Here is a 24,572-nt window from a genome sequence, read left to right as displayed (position 1 = left end):
ATGCAGTACATTTCTCATTGTGAGCTGTTCCTCTAAGAGTATGAATTAGCCTGTTTGAGAATGTTTGAATCCTCAGCAAATTTCCTATGCTCACACTGAAGTAAAACGTACCAACACTACTACTATAGTAGGTCAAAACAGTGTACTGGAAAAGCCTTGGTAGAGCGTGGGTGAAGTCAGTATTGTGGTGGTCATGTGCATATACTTTATTTTCAGCTTCAGACCAATCCAAAATGCTTGCATCCAATCAAGTTTTTAGTATAGGTCAGTGTCATGATATACATAGATCTTTTCCATTCTGTAGGTTTTTGAGCCCAGGATAATGTAATCCTGTTTTACTTCTGAGGAGGCTTTTTCTTCTATCCTCTTTCGTGCTACACTAAAACTTTGTACTTATATTGGTCTGTGTGAACTCTATCATTATGGAATGCTGTCAATTTGCCTCTGTCAGTACAGAGAGGTGGAGAGGAAGTTAGTGGGTGTAGAAGAGGAGAAAAGGTTATGTTTAATTCTATTTGAACAGATTTTTTGTTTCTTTATCCTTGAACTTTTGTTTGTACTTGTTTCTTAAAGCTCCCAAGTTCCCTCATTACTCTTAGTGTTTAGTGAATCCTCGTGTTTTGCGTTGCACCAAAAAAATACAAGTTTTATTTTCAAAGCAAACCCTTGACCTGCCTCTGTTCTTTTGGCTCTTGGTTAGAACATGATTCGATATGCGGTGTGGTGTGGGGTTATGTTTATGCTGGTGAATAATTGTCTGCTTACCGTCCATCCAAAAATGTAATCAAGAGAAAGATTTCCACCCTACATCATAATAGCTGAAATATATGGAGAGGAAGTCTTTGAGGTTAGGCTTAATCAGAATTTTTGAGTTCTTCATCAATAAGCTGAAACCACAAATAGACTTAACCCAGGAAGAGGTGAATTGGTCTGATTTAACTTGATGACCTATTTCAGGTGCATCAGCTTCATTCTGAAATGACCAATATTCAATTTAGAATAACTCTGCTGATTGCAATATAGAGTTCATGCACGTGCCTTATATGTCTTCTTTTAAAATATTTTCTTCTCTTTTAGGTGGACGTGCATAGCTTCATACAGCTCCCATCTCTGAAGAAAAGGTGTAAAAGTTTGCTATACCAACAACCAATAGCATAACCTTCTTAAGAACTACGGGGCATCTCATTGATCCAAATACTGGAACAGTTCACAGATCCTTAAGTATACTAAGCCACCATTGGACAGGGAAAGTCACACTGAAGGGTTCAAATGGCTCTGCTAGCCAATCAGCTCATGGATTCAGCCAGGCTCCTGAGTGTCATGAATGGGAGGGCGGACCCCCTCCCACACTTCCTGAGGGTCCAGAACCAGGGTCACATGACCCAGATCAACACAACCCAGGAAGACACACGCAAAAACAGGAAGTACCCGTGCCCACTGTGTGGCAAGCGCTTCCGCTTCAACAGCATCCTGTCGCTGCACATGCGCACGCACACGGGCGAGAAGCCCTTCAAGTGCCCTTACTGTGACCACCGGGCGGCCCAGAAGGGCAACCTTAAGATTCACCTGCGAACCCACAAGCAGGGGAACCTGGGCAAAGGCTGCGGCCGGGTCAGAGAGGAGAACAGGCTCCTCCACGAGTTGGAGGAGAGGGCCATCCTGAGGGACAGACACGTCAGGTGTGGTCTTCCACAGCCACCGGTCGTCCAGCTCCCACAGCCCCAAGCTGCCTCTGACACCGTCCAGCTTCCCCTGGCCTTCACAGCCCCCGGCCCTGGGGGGACCGCGTCACCGTCATCCACCTCCGGCAGGATGACCGCAACAGGGCGTGGTGATCACACGCAGGCCCCGCCTTCGGCCGGCTTCCGCTGCTCCTTTTGCAAGGGCAAGTTTAGGAAGAAGCAAGAGCTGGAGCGCCACATCCGCATCCTCCACAAGCCCTACAAGTGCACCCTGTGCGAGTTTGCCGCGTCCCAGGAGGAGGAGCTCATCAGCCACGTGGAGACGGCCCACATCGCCTCTGAGTCGCCCCAGAGTCAGAGGCCCACCCTGGTGGGCGGCGGCCGGGGCGTGAAGCCCCCTAATGGGGAGTTCCCCTGCGAGGTGTGCGGTCAGACCTTCAGCCAGGCCTGGTTCCTCAAGGGACACATGCGCAAGCACAAGGACTCGTTCGAGCACTGCTGCCAGATCTGCAGTCGGCGCTTCAAAGAACCCTGGTTCCTCAAGAACCACATGAAGGTCCACCTCAACAAGCTCGCTGCCAAGACCAAGCAGCTGAGACCTAACTCCAATCCGGCTGATCCTGATATGTCTTTAGGCATGGCTGGCGTAGCCCCGGATTCCCACCACCTCTATTCCCAGTATGTCTCAAGCCTCCACAGTCCGTTTCTCTCTGGAGAGAGAGCGGGCCACTCAGAGTTCCAGAAGATCCTTGCCACGGCAGACATTGGGATGAAGGTGAAGGAGATGCTGGGTAGGATGCTCGCTCCAAGAAACAATTCATTGATGGAGGGGGAGAATGATCACCCGTTGTCGGGCTTGAATCATCCACTGCCTCCCCTGAGCTCCAGCAGCATGGAGTATCATCTACAGGCGTCTGCCAACGAGAGAGACAACCTCAGCAGTTACTTAGGCTGGCAGGTCATGGCACCGGGGCTGACTAGAGGTCAGGTAGACCTACACACTGCTGAAGGACAGCAGTGGGCCTACCTGGCTGAGCGGAGGGTGTCATTAGATAAGCAACGAGCATCCGCGAATGACCCAGAGATCAAAGCTGTTAGTAGGCCCGGTAGCCCAGAACCGAGCCATGTGTTGAACGGGAGCTGCACAAGACCTCAGACTGCCAGTACCCAGGATGACAACAGCATTCCCTCGTCCCCAGTCCTAGGTACATAGCCATCTTTCCTTACAACTCAGTGGTTGCGGAGGGGATGGTTTTACGTGTTGATATTTGTTATCTTGTATTCTGTGTTTACAGTAATGAATCCATAATGACTTGGGCACATTTATGCAGATAGGACGTTAGAGAACCCCCGTAAATCAGCTGGATGTTACCAATGTACAGGTGTTGTACCCGATCATCCTGCTGTTGTACTCAAGGTAGAAAAGACCTCTTCAGTTTGTAATTTCCACTTAAAAATGTCGGACATGATTTGCCAAACGAAAACATTTATTAAACCCTACGACTATTTCCATTAATTATAATTCACGTAAAACAAACTACACGTGGTGCTACTGCAGGATTATTTCTCTGCTGTAGCAAAATGCCTTAAATTAAGATTTGGCGTCTGCATAAGCGTTTGCTATCTCTCCAAAGCTTAGACCAGCATGGAATACATCTGTATCTGCCTTATGCTAAGCTAAACTCATGCACTTAGGGGAACTTTGCTTGAAGTGCAACCGCATAGCCATGCAACCAATATAAAAAGTTGTTCTGTTCTTAATAACTTTAAAGCTGTCATGTTGAATTCTAGAGATAATTAGCCTTCACTATTTTATATCAGCCCCATCCCCGCCCCTTGCCTACAAGGCACACAATGTTAATGCATACCATCTGGTGTTTTTAATGATTTGATATATACCACCCAGTGATTTTTATGATTTGATATACCACCTGGTATTTTTATTGATAGTCTTCTGTTCCACCTGGTGATTTTGATGATTTGACTCCCTGGGCGCAAACTTTTCTTGTCATAGCAACCCATTAACGCATTGTCTGGATTGTAAGTAGATGTTTTCAACAAAAATGATTAGCTGTTCTTAATGTAGCTTGCTTTTTTTAAATGGGAACAATAGAAAGGTCCAGGCACAGGAGCACTCTAGGTAGACTAAAGCCAACACTCAAAGTTTTGGAAATATTTCAAATAGTCTTTGAACCCGTGTTTAAAATTATTACGCTGTTGATCGTAGCCAATGTGTGACATGTTTTTTTTTGTTTTTTTGGATGAATTCTATCCCGTTTTCCAAAATGAGACCCATGAAGCAGAGATAAATGGATCAGGTCTAATCTTATTAAATGTTTTGTTGACATTATCTACTCATACTCATATTTACATGTAAATATCAGCATTTTAAGAGTAATCCTGCCACAGCGCTTTACAAAACCGTCTTCTCCTGCTTCCTCACTGCCCAGCTTATGTACCCAGACGATGCTGCAGGCATGTGTTTGCAAGAGCTAGCCAAGAGTGAATCGGATGAATTCTGGGCTGCCACATTCAGTATTGCAGTGTAATTTGAGTCGATATTAAGCATGGAAACTAATTCATTTTAAAGGTCAGGCGTCAGTGCTTCTTTAAATGATGGATCCCGGCTCGCCTCTCCTCCTCTTGTTCCCTAGTTCCTGTGTAATGGAGGACTCACTCAGGGGCTTAAGCACTGCATTGTTTTGCTCTGACAATATATCCCAGAGACCTGTGCAGCTGCTCCCCGCGCTCACAATGACAGATTAATTAACACAATCACATGCTGCTGGCCCCAGCTCAACACACGGGTCTGCTGTGGGACAGATAGGTAAATCCTACACATATGGAGAACATACAGGCACTAGGTGCAAGCCTTGATGAGGGGCTTTAGGAGTGGGATAAGTTTGCTTCGCATTGCTGATCGAAAGTGTCTCTATGGATTGTAGTCGTTCTTAATTCAGGAGATGTTGAGGAATTACCATTGTTGCCAGATGTTTCATCTTGAGACACAGTGATTAATACGTGGCTGTTTCAGGCCGATAGAAATGGCTGTAGTGATGACTTTATTGTATAGATGTTGCCAATGTAAATAGTGCGGACTGTTGTCAGACCTCCTCTGCCCTGCTAGATGCAGTGTATGTAGATGTTCAGAATTCAGTACTGACAAGTCTCCGCATGTTCAATTAAGGTCTGTTTATGGATACTAGCTAGTGCTGAGAATACTGCTCCTACCATCTCATCAAGACAGATAAAAAATCAAATAAAAAAAAACACGGCGTTTGACTGTAATTCTAATTGTAAATCATGAACAATGACTCATTTAAAACAGATAAATAAGTGGGAGTGCTAGCTAGGGGCCCCTGACCTACATCCAGAGTGTCCGGGTTTGAATTGGGAGCAAAAACATTTCTGAAGTCCTCTGACAGTTATTCATTAGTCCTTTTCATACTCTTAACCCTGGGGTCACTGAGCAGACACCATGCAATGATTCCTTCCCCTGAAGTCCTTGTTCTCTCTCCCAGACTACTCCACTGCTACTGTATCGAGATGTTAACACATTACAATTGGTTACAGGGAGACTCGGGAAGATCGTGTTTAAGTGGATATAAATCAGTGTTATTTTTAATTTTTTTAGCATCTCCTAGTTCACACTATGATTGGCTTCTGATGACTTAAAGGGATAATTCAGCAACTACACATTTTTATTAAACATCTAAATATGCTCTTTACCTGAACAATCCCTTTACGTTGTGACATGTTCTTGTCAACAAACTGGGTCTATATAAGTAAAGTAAAATGCTGTGGATTTCTGATTGTTGTAAAACGGATTACTTGCTGGCTTGACTTCCCCTTCTGGCTCTCAATACTCTTTTTAATTATTATTGCAGATATGAGGTATGAGGCTCAAATTAAGCTCAAAATGCTTGTTTTCCTAGCTGCTGATAAAAAGATTTACCCTGGGAATTGTGAACACCTGCCTTGAAATATTGTTCCAAATAATGCCATTTGGCTTAATTGACTTGGAAACGTCCCAAACGCGTCATTGATGATGTGGTCTAATTAATATTAATAATATATGCTATTATAAACATCAAAGAACATCTGGTGCCCCTATTTTCTCCCCTGCAGTCTGGTGTGAATCTCTGTCTCAGGCGGTTTATTCTTAAAGCATGCCACCCTGGTCTTTTAGGTGCTTAAGTTTATACTGCATTAATTTCATGCATACTGTTGCAATATAAATTTACCTACAGTTATAGTGTGTGTGTGTGTGTGTGTGTGTGTGTATGCGTGTGTATACATGGGTGGTGAATACATTGAATAAAGAGTGTTTTATCCATATAAAATGAATTTCCCACCAGCTGCATGCTTTGCCACAGCAAGTTATTTCAGTTCTTATTTAGCATTTATAATCACAGGTTGGATCCTTTCATCATATGATACACTGCGCTAGGTGAGGAAAGCTGTGTCCTCTAATGATTCAGTAATTGGAGTTTGGTGGATAAATCTAAGCGCTAAAATTACTCCTGCACATAATGTGGGCCTCTGCAGTGCGTAGATCTACAACTGATTAAGTTAACATGAACCAGGCAATCACAAAGATGGCACCCGTCCAAACACAGAAGAGAGCAGGATCTTGAGTCTTTGTGTTGTTTTGCTGCACTGGGGCTTATTAGCAAGCAAATGTGTTTATGAAAGATACAGTGGGCAAAGATGAGGTCAGGAATGTCTGCATTGGGCGTTTCAGAACTGCTAGTCATTTCATGTCAATGTAAACCACAGAATCACTGAAATGGCCAGTGTGTCTATCTGCCTGAAAGACTTCTATGAAGCATTTTATTTTCTCTCTTGCACAAGACAATGTGTGTGGTGTTTCTGAGAGACCTCTCTCCTGTTAGCTGTCCTGTCTTAACAGACACACAAACAGATGCACACCAATGCACACACACTCGCAAACACACAAATTATTGTGGACTAAATGTGTTACAAGTACGTTTATATTTGACTCAACTTGTGCTTTCTACTTCACTACTAGAGTGGAGTTTTATTATATGCTTCATTCATTTAATTTATGTCCCTCTCTAGGTACAGTATATTAACTAATTCAAAAGTCAAATAATATTAAATAATTTATCTCATGAAATAACTGATGGTGTTAGCAATAACACAGCAATAATTACCTTAAGGGCTTGATCTGAAGGTGTTACGAAATGGATATTCCAACCAAGGGGAATGAATCACTGTTTTAAGTCAGATATTAGCCCATTAAAGAAGAACAATAAAACATCAATATGCATAGAATGAAATGAACGGCCCTGGGTTTTATCTCCCCATCCCAGACGGCACATCCCTAAAAGACACAGTGTAATGTAGGACCTGACCTTCAAATGTCAGCAGAGAGCTGGACAATAAACTGCCAATATTTGTGGCTTAATGGCGGCGGATGACTTTTACAGTAATTGGAATGGCACCAAAACAGCTGGGCTGCTCAAAGACAGTGGAAGGGATGTGTCCCAAATGGCACCCTATGTTCTTTATTGAGCACTATTTCTGACTGGGTCCCCGGGCCAGACAGTACACTGTCCCACACAGGAAGCAGACATATGTGAGCCTCTGTTCATGTATGTCCAAATACGTTCTTAAATATCCAAATGGATGGACAAAGGATCACAATTCAATGCAGTGATGTATTTGTCTTTGAGTGATGTTATCCTGTGCTTTTAAACTGGCTCCCGTTACTGCTATGTACCCTAGAATTATTTTGATCTTGGTGACATTGATTGAGCTTTGATCTAACTTCAAAACGATGTACATATTGTTTTGGACGAGCAGAGCAGAAACTTCATAAAGAGTAAACACATGGGAAGAATGAGATCCCCACATGCGAAGAAGCTTTGATGAACCCAGAGTCCCCTCCTCCTCCAGACTAAAGATACAAGAAAGGTTGGATGGGAGCCATGCCCTCTTTTACAATTGACCTGTATCCTGAAACATATATATCTTTTACATTTGACCTGTATCCTGAAAAATATCTCTTTTACATTTGCCCTGTTTTTTTACTTATTCTTTATTCGGAAATATATTGGATGTGTTCTCTTCATCAAGTACTAACTCAAAATGGTGGCAGTTTATGTATCCCTGTAGCCAAGGGCAAGGCTGTTATTACACAGCTCAGCCTCAGAATGATATCTGGAAACAGTGTTCATTTTAGGTCTCATACACGTCCACTTCAAATGACTTTAACATATCATAGACATACAGTAGATATTATAGACATCTAGTAGATATCATAGACATACTTACATTATTTTACTATGGTATTATATATTATTGCTTTGTTATTAAATTCGTAGGGACATTTTATAAATCTGTACAAAACGTCAAACTGATCACGGGTGTAAAATAGCTAGTCTTACATTAAAAACCTTTCGTTGTGCATTTTCAATCTAAACAACTTTCACAACACAACCATTGTTCCAAAATATGTAAAAGTGTACAGTGAAATATAATGAACACATTGGTTTAATCAAAACATAGCATCATTATTTCTTCTCCATTGATGAAAAATGCAAGATACATAGTTTATTTGCCTGTTTAATTTAATTTGCCATTTGAATGCATTATGTTATGGTAGCATTTCACAATGTTTTCACATTAGGCAATACACTATGCCTAAAAATTTAACAAGCATCACATTTTATTTGTTATTGTTTCTTTTAAGGTATGAAAATAAATGTATTGTTTAGATATTACAACATATATGTGCTGTAATCAAAATAATGTTGTGAAACATACACTCACCTAAAGGATTATTAGGAACCTGTTCAATTTCTCATTAATGCAATTATCTAATCAACCAATCACATGGCAGTTGCTTCAATGCATTTAGGGGTGTGGTCCTGGTCAAGACAATCTCCTGAACTCAAAACTGAATGTCAGAATGGGAAAGAAAGGTGATTTAAGCAATTTTAAGCATGGCATGGTTGTTGGTGCCAGACAGGCCGGTCTGAGTATTTCACAATCTGCTCACTTACTGGGATTTTCACACACAACCATTTCTAGGGTTTACAAAGAATGGTGTGAAAAGGGAAAAACATCCAGTATGCGGCAGTCCTGTGGGCGAAAATGCCTTGTTGATGCTAGAGGTCTGAGGAGAATGGGCCGACTGATTCAAGCTGATAGAAGAGCAACTTTGACTGAATAGCCACTCGTTATAACCGAGGTATGCAGCAAAGCATTTGTGAAGCCACAACACGCACAACCTTGAGGCGGATGGGCTACAACAGCAGAAGACCCCACCGGGTACCACTCATCTCCACTACAAATAGGAAAAACAGGCTACAATTTGCACGAGCTCACCAAAATGGGACAGTTGAAGACTGGAAGAATGTTGCCTGGTCTGATAAGTCTCGATTTCTGTTGAGACATTCAGATGGTAGAGTCAGAATTTGGCGTAAACAGAATGAGAACATGGATCCATCCTGCCTTTTTACCACTGTGCAGGCTGGTGGTGGTGGTGTAATGGTGTGGGCGATGTTTTCTTGGCACACTTTAGGCCCCCTTGGGCCCAATTGGGCATCGTTTAAATGCCACGGCCTACCTGAGCATTGTTTCTTACCATGTCCATCCCTTTATGACCACCATGTACCCATCCTCTGATGGCTACTTCTAGCAGGATAACGCACCATGTCACAAAGCACGAATCATTTCAAATTGGTTTCTTGAACATGACAATGAGTTCACTGTACTGAAATGGCCCCCACAGTCACCAGATCTCAACCCAATAGAGCATCTTTGGGATGTGGTGGAACGGGAGCTTCGTGTCCTGGATGTGCATCCCACAAATCTCCATCAACTGCAAGATGCTATCCTATCAATATGGGCCAACATTTCTAAAGAATGCTTTCAGCACCTTGTTGAATCAATGCCACGTAGAATTAAGGCAGTTCTGATGGCGAAAGGGGGTCAAACACAGTATTAGTATGGTGTTCCTAATAAGCCTTTAGATGAGTGTATGTCACAGCTCTAAGCTGTGGCATATTGGCAGCATACCCTATGATCCCATGCCATGTGTTTGAATTTATTTAAGCATAGGGCACTTTCCACTCAGTCATTTGGTAATAGAATAGGTTCTATTTTATCAAACCAATTGTGACAGGACATGTATGTGCACTTGTGAGAGCTAAAGGCACAAGTACAATGTCAGAAACGTTTTTAATAAGTTACAGGTGTGTCGAGGCTTGACCCCTCATTGGTCAAGCATAGCATGTTCCATGGCTAAATTATTTGATTTCCATAGCATGTTCCATGGCTAATTGATATGATTTCCATAGCATGTTTCATGGCTAAATTATATGATTTCCATAGCATGTTCCATGGCTAATTGATATGATTTCCATAGCATGTTTCATGGCTAAATTATATGATTTCCATAGCATGTTTCATGGCTAAATGATATGATTTCCATAGCATGTTCCATGGCTAATTGATATGATTTCCATAGCATGTTTCATGGCTAAATGATATGATTTCCATAGCATGTTCCATGGCTAAATGATATGATTTCCATAGCATGTTTCATGGCTAAATGATATGATTTCCATAGCATGTTTCATGGCTAAATGATATGATTTCCATAGCATGTTTCATGGCTAAATGACATGATTTCCATAGCATATTCCATGGCTAAATGATATGATTTCTATAGCATGTTCCATGGCTAAATGATATGATTTCTATAGCATGTTCCATGGCTAAATTATTTGATTTCCATAGCATGTTCCATGGCTAAATTATATAATTTCCACAGCATGTTTCATGGCTAAATGATGTGTGTCTCATGTACTTTAGGCAATCCAGTTCCAATGTTATTCTGTTTTGGTTTGTTAAATATTCTACAGAATTTTTTTAATGAAATGTAAACCCATCCGTCTTTGTTAAATATTTAAACTTTTGTGGTCCATACTGTTGTTAATAATCGCATGGCTTTAAATAGTGCATTTGGCTCGTGCAAGTATTCAGAAGCCTTCACCTCTTCCACATGTCAAAGACTTATACTAAAGTTAACTCTATTTTTTACTCATCAGTCTACAGACACAATACCCCAAAATGACAAAGCAAAAACTTGTTTTTAGATTTTTTTGCAAATTCCTTAAGATATCTAAAGGAGAATTATCACTCAAGAGATAGAACTCCAGAGTTCCTGTGTGGAGATGGGAGAACCTTCCAGAAGGTTAACCATCTCTGCTGCAATCCCCCAATCAGGCCTTGATGGTAGGGTGGCCAGACAGAAGCCACACCTCAGTAATAGGCACATTTCAGCCAGCTGTGAGTCCTTTAGGGGCCTTTTGATGAACTCCAAGTGTGCTATCATATGCTTTTGACTGAGGACTGGCTTTCCAGTCCCCAGATGTAATTGATCCCAGCATTCTGGTGTTACTAGTGCCATGGTCTTACTAACTGAACCACACCAGACCAATACAATACATACAGTACACTACAAAAAATGCCACCCTTGTTCAGGCTTCACTATCCCCGATTCCCCACAATTCCCCAGGTGCATAAACTGTATGGACATCACTGCAATGTTCAAGACAGGTTTAATGCAAACTAGTGCCAGCTAGACAAAAGCATTCTATTTTCATCAATGACATTAAAATGGTTGATCAAATAGAGGATCGAAATATGGCATTTTAGTTTCAGTCCATTTTAATGAAAAGTATTATGTATTGGAATTGACAGTAATGTGGCAATTTATTATTATTTTTTAAGTGAAACATGTATCATATTCATACACTGAATAATCATGACCTCTGTACATTTTTGATTACACACAATCCACTACCAACAGAGCTATGTGGCACAGGAAGTGCAAAAACCAGCGCAAAGGTTAGCTATTTGGAACAGGAAACGTTAGCTTGATCTTTTCTGAAAACATTCATGTAGCCAGGTGTAGCACTTCCACACAGTCTATGTTAATCATTCTACTTTGTGGACAAAATTTGAAAAAGTATATCCAGCAGTATGAATGATTATCTGTCTTTGTTGCTTAATAAGGATATAGCTTGAACGAACCATACATGGATCTGCAAGGATTTTAAAATGTAACTTTGAAGTTTAAATTACATTTCCTTTGCTTATCCTCCTAAAACATGCACTGCTTCCATGTTAGCATAATAAATTAGGTTGGAGGTATTCTTAAATGTTTTGGTGAAATTACATTTACAAATTATTTTTATTTAGTATGCTGTTGGGATATTGTTTTCGGTCAATTTTTTATTCCCCTTAAGTATCAGTTGAGCTGTGTGCATAGTTCCAATTATATCTACTATACCATCTTACTTCCCCTGGTGACTAGGATCAGTTTTATTTTTTTATTTTGTCTCTCTGACTTTTACAAATTTCTCAGTTTCCTCCTCTTTCTTTTCTGTTTCACAACTAATATATAAGTAGGCTTAATTCCATAAAAGATAAAAGATATTCTGAATAGGCCCTTATCATCAATAAATGTTTGGGTTATAGCCCATTTATATTTCTTAACACTTTCTAGGCTGCCTTTTATATCAAATGAAACCCCCAAAGTGTTCTCAGAGAACTCACTTAAAAACACCACTTGGGGTTTTCAGAGTACTGCTAATCTGTTTTAAAATGTTTTATCATAACACCTACATCTAGATTTACATTCCCACACCCACTAAACACCCTCTCTCGGATTAGGGGATCTACTTTCATTACCCTTTCATTACACAATCATGTTGACTTTCCAGTTTTGGTAATAGAGCAGAGTTTGCATATGTCCTTATTGTTTATGAACCTGACGGGAAAAAAAACGTTTGAAAGAAGAAATCCACACCTGACAGAGGTAAAGGTGTTAATTGATCTCAAGGCTTGACTCCTTCTAACCTGAAGAAGGGAATCATACATTTCCACCTGTGTTGTAGTCATTCATATATTGTATTGTACAGTGTTGCTTGGTACTTGTGGTGTGTATTTTGGGGAGGTTGCTATGCATGTTGATATACCATACTGGATTATGATACCAATGTGTTGGCCAATACAGGTTTAGAAAGACCCCAATTCATTTTCTTATATGTTTACTGGATAAGGAACACCTGTTTACGAAAGAATACCTGTTACTGTCAAAAGAATACCTGTTTACTGTAGAATACCTGTTTACTGTAGAATACCTGTTTACCGTATAAGAGATGTATATTTGATGTAATAGACAGTATATATTTGATCTTTCCAAAATCAAATGTAAAACCCAATCATCGTAGTCATCATCATTATAGTACATTAGAATCCTATGTGTCATTTCTTATGTTACTACAGAAATACCATTTTTGTTTTACATTCCAACAAAAGTCGACAGGTTTACCAAAAGTCGACAGGTTTGCTAAAATAAGAGCAGATGAAGCAATGTTACAAATTATTCTAACTAGAGAGAAGACAGTCGTATTGAAAGTAATAATTGAATTCCCTTGTAAAAAGCAATTACTTCATATGGAACATGTATTGCAATTTGAAGGTTTGTTGTTAAAATCTTGTGTTTTACTTTATTGAAAATACGTCAAGAATTTGAAAAAATCGCTTGTTGTTTATCTGTTTGAGTTTTGTGCCATTTAACCTCACACTGATAAGAAATATATATTTGTTTTTCATTTTATGTCTTAAAAATTCATTTGATTTATATACTTAGCCAAGCATTGTTTACTTAGAAACAAAAATAAAGAAAATTAAAAAACAAAAATAAACTTGATTGAATATTAATGGTTTCTCATTGTAGAGGAATAATGTATTTGGTTCTACTAAACCTAGTTATTTGCTTTTGATAAAATGGGTCCCTCTGCTTCCTCTCTGTTCTCATTCAGACAAAAGCTGCTACTGTAAAATATGTAATTATAAAAAAAATTATTCACTGCAAACATATTTCACTCTATTCCTTGCATATGGTGCTCTACTGTGCGATGATGTATTGTTTGGCCTAAAAGCTGATTACAAGTCTGATTTACTGAGGTGCATGACTTAAATCATTCAACTCTGCATCGTGTAGCACTGCTCACATTATTCATGTTTGGAAATGTTGGATATGAGTATATACAAATTCACATATCCCAAGTTCACAGAGATGATCCAGTCGTTTAGGTTATTTTAGTCGGTTCTCACTCAGTATGTCCATCATTTTGACGGACACCGTTTGTTACTGATATGGTACACATACAGACAGCAGTTCAGAGAAACACCCACATGATAGTAACAGAGGTAAATTGTTTTCTGTCTCGTTGGCTCTAACAGGCGAGGAAAAGCCCTACAGTGACCACATCAGCGCACCGTCAGCCTCTCTTACTTATCATCTGAATGGCTACCAACACCCCCAGTGGAATCAGGACACCAGGGACATCAGAAACTCTTTGTCCTCACAGACGGCGAGCCCCAAAGCCTGGAGCCCTGCCATGGGCCTCTACAGTGGGCCGGAGGACCCCGGTGAGGGCGGGGGAAACCAGGCCACTCTGGACATGGACAGGCTAGCGCCCAGCCTGCCCAATCCATCCAGTCTCCACCGGGCTTATGGACCTCCGGCTGGGAGGGAGGACCATGTGGACCCGCCGGGTCTTCACCGGTCCATACAGTCCTTCATCAATGGCCTGACGACCAGCGTGCTGAAAGGAGGCCGGAAGAGGAGGGCAGCGGGGGCTCGGGTCAGCTCTGGGCGCGGAGAGCCGGGGAGCGCTGAGGGGGAGGAGCGTGTCGGAGCCGGAGGGAGTGGCCGGGGCGGTGAGGGGGAGTCTGTGGCCACACACAGTACGAACAGGTCCCAGTACGAACCTCTGGACCTGTCCCGCAGACCCGACTGGTTGGTGTCGTCTCAGGCTGCCTCAGCCCACAACAACAGACCTCTCGGGGAAGTGACTGGGTTACTCCAGCCGCACAGCCCTGGGAGTAATGGTTCCCCCTCCTCCAGTACTAACAGGCTGCAGGCGCCCACTGGGCAGCACCTGGCCCAGTCTGACTGGTCAGAGCTCGGATCTGGCACCGGTGGTGACCTGGCGACGCCCACAGAGCTGGAGGACCCGCGCAGCTACGACTCCTCAGCTCCGGACCCAGACGGTGCGCCTGACAACCCTGTGTCTGACAGCACGGAGGGACACGAGAGACCCAACAAGCGGAGGAGGAGAAAACACTGCAGTGAGGAGGTGGCACAGAGGAGGGCTGACTGCCTGCAGGGGTGTCCCGAGGAGACGCAGGAGCAGTGGAGCAGGTCTGTCATCCGGACTCTCCTCTCTCCGGCGCCGCTGAGGAGGCCGAGGCAGACCTCACGCCAGCAGCCCCCCAGGGACCTCCTCTCAGTCCTGCAGTCCTCCGTTAGACACAACCAGATGCTCCTCAACGGCCCTGCGGCCAGCTTCAACGGCGGAGGCCTCAAGGAGGGAGCAGAGATATTGGGTGAGTGTTTCTCCTGCTCCCTCTCCTTCTCCCTCTCTCTCGCTCTCTCTCCCTCCCTCTCTCGCTCCCTCTTGCTCCCTCTCTCGCTCCCTCTCTCTATTCCATGAATTAATGTACAGTTCAAGAGTGCTACTCATTCAAGAGTGTTTCTTTATTTTTGCTATTTTACGCATTGTAGAATAATAGTGAAGATCTCAAAACTATGAAATAACACATACGGAATCATGTAGTAACCCCCCGCAAAAAAGGGTTCAACAGATCACAAATACATTTCATATTTTAGATTCTTCAAAGTAGCCTCCCTTTTCATTGATGGCAACTTTGGACACCCATGGCATGAAGGAGTTCCCACAGATGCTGAGCGCTTGTTTGCTGATTTTCTTTCATTCATCCCAAACCATCTCAACTGAGTTGAGGTTGGGTGATTGTGGAGGCCAGGTCTTCTGATGCAGCGCTCTGTCACTCTCCAATTTGGTCAAATAGACTTTACACAAACTGGAGGTGTGTTTTTGGTCATTGTCCTGTTGAAAAACAAATGGTAGTCCCACTAAGTGCAAACCAGATAGGTTGGTGTTGCTGGTTGCTGGTTGCTGGTTGCTGGTTGCTGTGGTAGCCATGCTTGTTGAGTCTTCCTTGAATTCTAAATAAATCATAGTGTCACCAGCAAAGCACCATCACAGCTCTGTTGGAACCAAACATCTCCAATCCATCATCAGACCCAAGGACCGTTTTTCACAGATCTAATGTCCATTTCTCCTGTTTCTTGGCTCAAGCAAGTCCTTTTTATTATGCGTGCCCTTCAATAGTGATTCCCTTCAACAGTAAAGTACTCACACAGTCTCCTCTGAACAGTTCATGTTGAAACGTGTCTGTTATTTTCTCTGTAACGTATTTATATGGGCTGCAATCTGAGGTGCAGTTAATTGCTGATTTCTGAAGCTGGTAACTCTATTAAACTGCAGCAGAGGTATCTCTGGGTCTTACTTTCCTGTGCCTGTCCTCATGAGAGCCAGTTTCGGCATAGCCCTTGAAGTTTTTGCAAATGCACCTGAAGAAACGTTCAATGTTCCTCACTGACTGATCTTCATATTTTAAAATAGTAATTGACTGTCATTTCCCTTTGCTTATTGAAGCTGTTCTTGTCATAATATAGACTACTACTGTACAGATTTGATGATGGACTTCTGTATACCTTGTCACAACACAACTGATTGGCTCATTCCAGAAAATTCCAGAAAATGTACTTTTTACAAGGCACACCTAATTGAAAAGGTGACTAACTCATGAAGCTGTTTGAGAGAATGAAAATGATTCCATGTGTTATTTCATAGTTTTGTTTTCTTTACTATTATTCTAAAATGTGTGAAATAGTAAAAAAATGAAGAATTATCCTAGAAGGAGTAGGTGTGTCCAAACGTTTGAATGGCTCTGTATCTGTTTGTTACCTTTTCCCGCAGTGGTGCCTTAATATTCTGTGACAGTTCCCCGCCATCTAGTGGACAAGTTGCGATCCTGCATACATGTACCGTCCTATGCCATCCTATACAGTTGTATTGTAAATATCAACCTTTAGGGCACTCGTCCAGATAGATAGACTTACTTCAAACATACATTTTGTCAGAGGAAATTGTTGCTCTGTAGTTAGTTGGACACTAAATCAGCAGAACTACTGCAACGGCATTGCAGTCACAGGTGTGTAACTCTGATTACAACCACACTTAGAGGACGATACAATTTCACCATCTGATGGGTAACAAATCAGCCAAGCGACCAGACCCAATTGATGGAGGGGTTTAAATCTTGTACAATACGCCTGCAGATAGCAAGATTTAATCACCTGGCCCTCTGGAGAGATCTTTCAGACAGCTGGGATCCTTTAATATGATACGCATGTGTTATGAGTGAAACTTGATACCGCGTCATTCTGATCCATCTTATTCAGAAACACAATATGAAACCCAATATGCTCCTATGAAAGACATGAATGTGCCTGTCAGATATGTTGGAGTGCCTCATCTGTTCAGTTCCTGTTTGGTGTACTCTTTCAGAAACCTACCAGTATGTAGGCTTACAATTGTTCCCTTAGATGTGGTCATGCGTACAGTATTATAGTTTCCAGAAGTTTTTTCTGATTCGTTCGCCTATCGTTCCCAATATTGTATACGTGTGACGTTTTAAATATACAATAACACAGTAACTCATCAGTTACAGTGCTTGTATTGTCTGGCATTGAAACTGTAGAATATGATGAATAAGTAAATGCCCGGTAAATGTATCATCCATTGCACGGAAGCCCCCCCATCGCTGCTCACCCATTAGCGAGGCTGGAAAGGCATCAGTCAAAGTTGACACGATTGACATTGAGCCTAGGAAGTGCCCCTTAACCACACAACAAGCAGGTGGCCAGTCAGACATGGTCCTCATCACGCCATTCTGCCCGCTCTCTTTGTAATATTGACCAGGTGGCATTGTCAAGGACCTGCCTCCAGTCCCTGGGTCTGCATGCTGGATGTCTAGGTCCAGTCACTCTGTGACATATTGCCGGGCACCGTGGACATGGACTGACGTGCCATGTGTGTACAGTGACAGTTCAGGTTGGACACAGTGTGCCAACAGTGGTAATTGACCAGATGGTGACCCCTGGATGAACCTGACTGAATGCTCGTTAGTTTCTCATCCAGCCCTGCCACATTAATGTCCTGCACTGCACCTCCCGACCACGCCACTAGATGGCGATAGAAGCCACTTCTTTGTGGTTGCATCAAATCAAGTTCAGTTTGCCCAAAGGCTTGATCGTACCATATTAGGAAAAGGTTTACACATTAGCAAACTGTTCATTGCAGTTTAATAGATCATTAGCTGAAGGTGTTCTTCATTATAGAGGAGGTTTATCTTACTGGGGCCTAACTAAGAGAATAGATCAGAGGACTGTGACTGTTGCAGCCCGACCATCTCCTCCACTCATCGGACTGAGCCTCAGAACACGTGAGACCTGGTCGAATATGAGCGGATCAATACAGAACGGATTATCTGAGAATGAAAGAAAGGAGAAGAAAGAAGAGGAAAAAGTCTCGATTCTGAAAGGGGGCAGTCATTACCTCATTGTCTGCCCAGTGTATACCTCTGCTGAAAGGACGACAGAGAGTGAAAGACAGGGGGAGCCCCGGAGAGAGCCGGCATAGATGGAGATAGATGGAGGGGTGAAAGAAGAAGGGCAGTGTGGCTGTCTGTGTGAGCAGATGTCGTTCGAGGGCAGGAAGAGGGCAGGCCGAGGGGGCTGCCTTTGTGCCTGCGTCTCCCCATGGAGATAATGGAGGGTGGAGCGTCAGGGAGGATGTGCAGTCATCACTCACTGTCTGTGTGCCATCAGAGCTCAGTGCTGTGTCATCCGTCAGCATTCAGCAACCCGGGACCCCACATCCCCACCGCTGTCATCATGGTCATTATCTCTGCCTGAAACACACACACACACACACACGACACCCCCAATACACAACACATGCTCCTACGCAGACACACACTGTCCTTACGCCGTCCCATCTAGTTTTGTGGGTGCGTGTGTGTGTGCGTGTGTGTGTGTGTGTGCGCGCGTGTGCGTGTGCGTGTGTGTGTGTGTGTGAGCGAGAGCTGGACTGGTCTCAGGCTGGGTGATCATTTGTTGGGGAGATGGATGGCTCTGGGCCCGGTTCTGTCTCCTCTAACTGTAAAATATTAGTTACATTAGACTGTGGCCTGTGATTAATGGAACTTATTTGGAGGTTGCCCTCTCCTGGACCTCCCTTCTCCACCAGTGGGAGGAGATACCAGGAGGAATGTTTAACACAGGAGGAGATACCAGGAGGAATGTTTAACACAGGAGGACAACGGAACACGGTGTGTTGGGAGCAGCTGAACGTGGATAGATTATGCTCGCTTGATTTTGCTTACATTTGCAAATGTTGCTTAATGTGAAACATGGTACATTGATGACTTACATTATGTTTTAATGGTTGTGAGAAAAAAAAAATAGGAGATTCAGGGAAATATTCTGAACGTACTTTCCTTTCCTTGAAACATAAAGGTAACTGTGAGATCCTCCATTTTACTGGCCGCTCATTCCCACTGTGCCTTGTTGCTTTCTTGCGTTAACGAGAAGACTGCTGAAACGTCTGTGCTGACCTATCAAACACACTGCCGGAAAATACATGGCCTTGATGTTGCCAAGTTGGAAAGGAATTCAACACACTGTCTCAACACTTACATTACAAGACAGAAAAGAAATAGATCTTTACCTTTAGTGGGTGTTCGTGGTTTTGTACAATCAAATATATTTAAAATGTGTACTAATTGCAATAGATGCAGATGGACAACACTCAGATTGTAGTGATATTACATCTGATCTTATAAATAATGTAAGGTAATGTACAGACAATAGTGATTTTATAAAATATTAACTACCTACATTCCCATCAAAATGCCAGAACTATAATAATTTTATTAATTATTTGTCTGTGTCAGTACAAAGCTTTTTTTGACAGACAGATAGACTACGATAAAAAACAGATGAATCTATTCTAACAGAAAAAAGAAATTATGTAGTGAGTATACGGGTGGACTCTTTTTAATTTTTGCACAAACAGTGTGTATTTCAAACAGTTAAACCACTACAGGGCAAAAACGAATGACCTACTGAACACTCAATCTGGATTTTATGTAATAATTTACCATTTGAACTACAGTCATGTGAAAAAGTACAACCCCAGGAAAGTTGTATTTTCTTAACACGTTTGGACACACATTTCTATCTGAGCTAAATTCCAAACACGCCAGTTGATAAAGGTGACCCAATTAAAAATATCACACAAAAAAAGAGTGAAACCAATTGTGCAATTAAAATAAAATGGCTGATAATATAATCAGGTGAACCAAATTATTAGAAAACTAAAGAGGGTCCAGCCTTCTATAAAGATCAGAAACCTGGTCTGGTTTGGTTTGAACCATATGGGTGTGTGGTAATATATCATGTGAAGATCTAAAGACCTATCTGAGGCCCTCAGAAGAAATATTATTAATGCCCATAAATCTGGGTGGGGTTACAAAGCCATTTCCAGGGAAATTGAAATACGTCTTTCCACTGTCTGACAGATCATCTACAAAGAAGAAAATTCCAGACCACTGGCAATCTACATTGGAGCTACCAAATTCAGGCCAAGAGTTGACCAAAAGACACTTATCGAGTCTCCAAGAAGCCCAGGGTAGGATCAAAGGATCTGTTGGCTTCTTTTGCCACAATCAACGTTGAAGTGCATGAGTCAACTGTCAGAAAGAGTCTGCACAAACCTGGCCTACATTTCAAAACACAATATTAAGACACGACTGAAGTTTGCCAGACAACACCGGAGAAAAGACCAAAGCAACTGGGAAAATGTGCACTGGTTGCCTATATGAGTCAAAGGGGTTGTTGTGTTGCAATGCTAGATTCCATGTCTGGCTTAAATGAAACACTGCCTTTGAGCAGAACAGCGTATATCCATAGTAACACACGGAGGTGGCAGCATTATGGGTTGGGTCTGCTTTGCTGCCTAGGAGGCCTGATCAATCTGCCACCATCGTGCAAAACAGGAATTCCTTGTTGTACCAGAGACTTTCTGAGGAGAAGGTGTGCCCGCCTATGAAAAAGTTAACGCTGAACTTGACATGGATTTTGCGACAGGACAATGATCCAAAACATACAATGAAAGCTACATCAGAGTAGCTAAAAAGGCAGAAATGGAGGGTTATGTAATGGCCATCAAAATACTCCGGAGGGGACTTGAGGGGCGCTGTGCATGCAAGACAGCAGTCAAACATGTCAAAGCAGTACTATGAAGAAATATGGGCAGACATTCCTCCTAGTTGATGTAAGAGACATTTACAAAAAGTGAATGAAGTCTTTACAGGAATAAGGGAGCAACACCAGCTGTTGGAGGTAGGGGTGTACTTACTTTATCCACAATATGAAATACAATTTCTGTAGATTTTCTTAAATAAAAGATTGCAAAGTATAATCTTTCAATGTAATTTGTTAAATTAGGTTCCCTTTATCTGTTAATAATGTTGAAGTGTTGATCACGTATGTCTATTATGAACATTCCGGGGAGTATACTTACATTTCACATAACTCATACTTTTTCACATGACTGTGTACTTACTTTTTGCTAGTAAGTAGTTCACTATTCGGCGATGCTACAAATCCGTCAATATCTGGTTGATCCTCTCCAATGGACTCTGAAGTTGAAATTAAAAAAATATGAATAAAGGGTCAGTTTGGGGAAAGTCAATTACCAACCCTTTTTTTTTTACTGTGTATGTTTCGAGAAGGCAGTTACATTTTCAAAATAAATTTTCTGTTTTGCAAAGCATCTTGTTGTGTGTTTTTGAAACATTCTAGAAAACTGGCAAAATATTTCCCCCAATCTATGGGGTGTCGCGATATACTAGTATTAACAATGTGATATTGAAAAAACTAAATATTGATATCATGTTAATAATAAACATATATGATACTATCGTATTCACTAGGCAAAACTGAAGTTTTGTATTTTTCCAAAAACCCCTCTCAGTTCTTCGATACCTTATTCATATCACCTGTAGACAAACAATGCCTGTGCTTAAACAAGGAGACTGGACCTAAGCACTGGTGTTGAAATCAACTTGTTAGCCCCTCTAGAACCCCTAGGAGAGATCCGCAAAGACGCACCGTTTCACATGGAACTCCTCTCGGTTTTTCCATAGCTTATTCATGGACAAACGATGTATGTGCTTAAACTACGAGTCTGGACTTTGAGAAAACTGTAGTTCTATATTTCTGGCATTATATTTAGTCAGACAGTTCAGTAATATTCAGACATGTACTGTAGCAGACAGACAGGTCAGTTATATTCAGACGTACTGTAGCAGACAGACAGGTCAGTGATATTCAGACATGTAGGATATCAGACAGACAGGTCAGTGATATTCAGACATGTAGCATAGCAGACAGACAGGTCAGTGATATTCAGACATGTAGTATATCAGACAGACAGGTCAGTGATATTCAGACATGTAGCATAGCAGACAGACAGGTCAGTGATATTCAGACATGTAGCATAGCAGACAGACAGGTCAGTGATATTCAGACATGTAGCATAGCAGACAGACAGGTCAGTGATATTCAGACATGTAGCATAGCAGACAGACAGGTCAGTGATATTCAGACATGTAGTATATCAGACAGACAGGTCAGTGAAATTCAGACATGTAGCATAGCAGACAGACAGGTCAGTGATATTCAGAGGACATCCAGATGTGTCACTCAGACTCATTTCCTGTTCTGGTACTGCTGACTAATGTATGTCCTTTATGACCAGCAGGTTATTATACACCAACAGATGGAGCATTACTTTTTATTGCCCAACACCTTCTGTGGGCTTTTTACATTTTCCCCCAAAATGACTTTTTATGTAGATGTGAAAGAGAACTTTCTGCTTGATTCAGATGACGGAGGAACAGTATGACTGGGTAAAGGATGAAGAGAGGTTGAGCGGTTGGGGCACCGCGGTGCTTTGGGAAGTTACGTTAGATGACATCATTCCATAGCGGTTTACTGTAATCATGAATCATAGAAAAAGCCATTGAGTTATTACATGGAGGAGTGGTGGTGTAAGTAAAATAGTTTGAAATAGCACAAGCCATCCTTAACAAATAGTGCGGCGGTCAAAGTGGATTGGAGTAAATGTTTTGATGTTGAATATGAAAGTGCTGGAAGCAGCTAATAGAGGACACAGTGGTTATTTGTGACTGTAGACTCATCCATCAAAGAAAGCAAGAGAGGGGGGAAATCAGTGAAAAAAATTTGAGGAAAAAGAGAGAAAGAGGGAAAGACAAATATGAAAAAAGGCAACAAAGAGAGACGAGGTAACGAAACGGGGGGAAACCAGAGATAGATAGAAACGGACAGGAAGGTTTAGTCGGTTTGACCTCCTCAGAGACGTCGTTCCTCAGCCATGCACTCACCACCACCATAATCCCCAGCAGAGCCCAGGATGTGCGCGGGTCAAAGTGTGCGTGCCTTTCTGTTGTTATTTGAATGTGCTTAAAAAGGGAAGGACTTACAAACTTGAACAAAATGAAGCTAAGATGTACTGTACCCCTTGAAGAAAAAAAAAAAAGTACTTTACTGTGTTGCAGTGTCTGGAGATGGAATGTGATGGGGATTGCATTTGGATAGAGCTTTCAAAGTAAAACCGTAGTAATGTTCTCTATAATTCTACCACTGCTATAATTATGACTTAGTCCAGAATATTCTTTGTTTACCAGTGGGGAGTTGACACAAGAGAGTTGGTGGAGGTGGGTGCAGTAAACACAGTCAAGTGTAATCAGTAGGCAGTGATTGGAGGTTGATTCATTTAAACCGATGCTTTCCCCTCTGCCAGGTGGGAAGCCTTTCCAGTGCAAATACTGCCCCTACAGTGCCACCCAGAAGGGCAACCTGAAAACCCATGTCCTGTGTGTTCATCGCCGGCCCTTTGACAGCAGCCTGTACCCTGACAGACGTCTGAGGCGGCCCCATGCCAACCCGGTCCTGACCCAGCAAGGCTCCACAGGCTCCTCCTACTTCCCCAAAAGCATGGGCCTGGAAAAGGCTGCTAGGTCCACGCACTCTGGGAGAGATCTTATCATGACATCAACGTGTGGGACTTGATGTTGTTGTAGCAGCAGCATATGGACATCTATAAATAAGTGATAAGTTGTTTAGTTTCTTGTGTTGAGGATGACAGATGGAGAATAGGGGGCTGTGTTGTTGGAGAACGAGTTGGAAAACATGAAGAAAAAAACTTTCAGTGTGAAAAATATATTTATCTGTAAGGAACCAACTGCCTATAATAAAGTGTATTGTGGTATGTGGCGTAGAGAGAGATTGAATGCTTTTTACTTCATTTATACTCAATGTCAAAATGATTTATATTCTCCTTCAGAAATCCATCACCTCAACACTGACTTATTGTCTGACTGTGAGCAGGCATCGAACTAACCTCCCATAACCTAAGCTCTTTCATGCAGTATAAATGTCGGTGTTTTGGTAAATATCTCCTGATAGGAGTTCTTCAGAACAGTTATCAGTCAGAATCCTATGCCAGATGTTTAGGGTGTAATCATGGCAGATCTAATGGAGTAGAATGCTTCCATTTGTTCTGTATTTCACTCGGGGGGAAAAGCCTTTTGCACATTATCTGCCATTAACTCCCATGCTTCATGCTCACGTGTTTTTTTTTCAACAATGCTCATGTAGGTCTAAGTCTGGCTTTGTTGAGTGATGGGTGGTGTTATAGAGACCCAGCTTTTACAAAATTAGAATATAATATATAGGACTATAGCAAGCGGTTATGGTGGCAAACTTTGCAAGGTCACACCCTTCACTGAGAAATGATGTGTGGTACATAGACCCTCTAC

The 24,572-nt window shown here is 42.0% G+C and overlaps 1 protein-coding gene across 1 annotated transcript in view; it reads left to right on the top strand.

Moving 5' to 3' along the window:
* The window catches only part of LOC105018141 (zinc finger protein 536), a 32,857-nt gene extending 8,827 nt beyond the window's left edge, over positions 1-24,030 (top strand). Inside the window, exons 2-4 of the mRNA XM_010883347.5 lie at positions 1,078-2,887; positions 13,974-15,122; positions 23,555-24,030. Of these exons, the coding sequence (XP_010881649.4) occupies positions 1,270-2,887; positions 13,974-15,122; positions 23,555-23,823 (3,036 nt within the window). The 5' untranslated portion in view covers positions 1,078-1,269 and the 3' untranslated portion in view covers positions 23,824-24,030. The remainder of the gene's footprint in view (positions 1-1,077; positions 2,888-13,973; positions 15,123-23,554) is intronic.
* Positions 24,031-24,572: the final 542 nt, after the last annotated feature.

The sequence above is a fragment of the Esox lucius genome, chromosome 19, assembly GCF_011004845.1.
Source record: "Esox lucius isolate fEsoLuc1 chromosome 19, fEsoLuc1.pri, whole genome shotgun sequence".
Taxonomy (NCBI): Eukaryota; Metazoa; Chordata; class Actinopteri; order Esociformes; family Esocidae; genus Esox; species Esox lucius.
The sequence above is the reverse complement of the archived record's forward strand: the minus strand, read 5'-3'. Positions and strand labels throughout refer to the sequence as shown.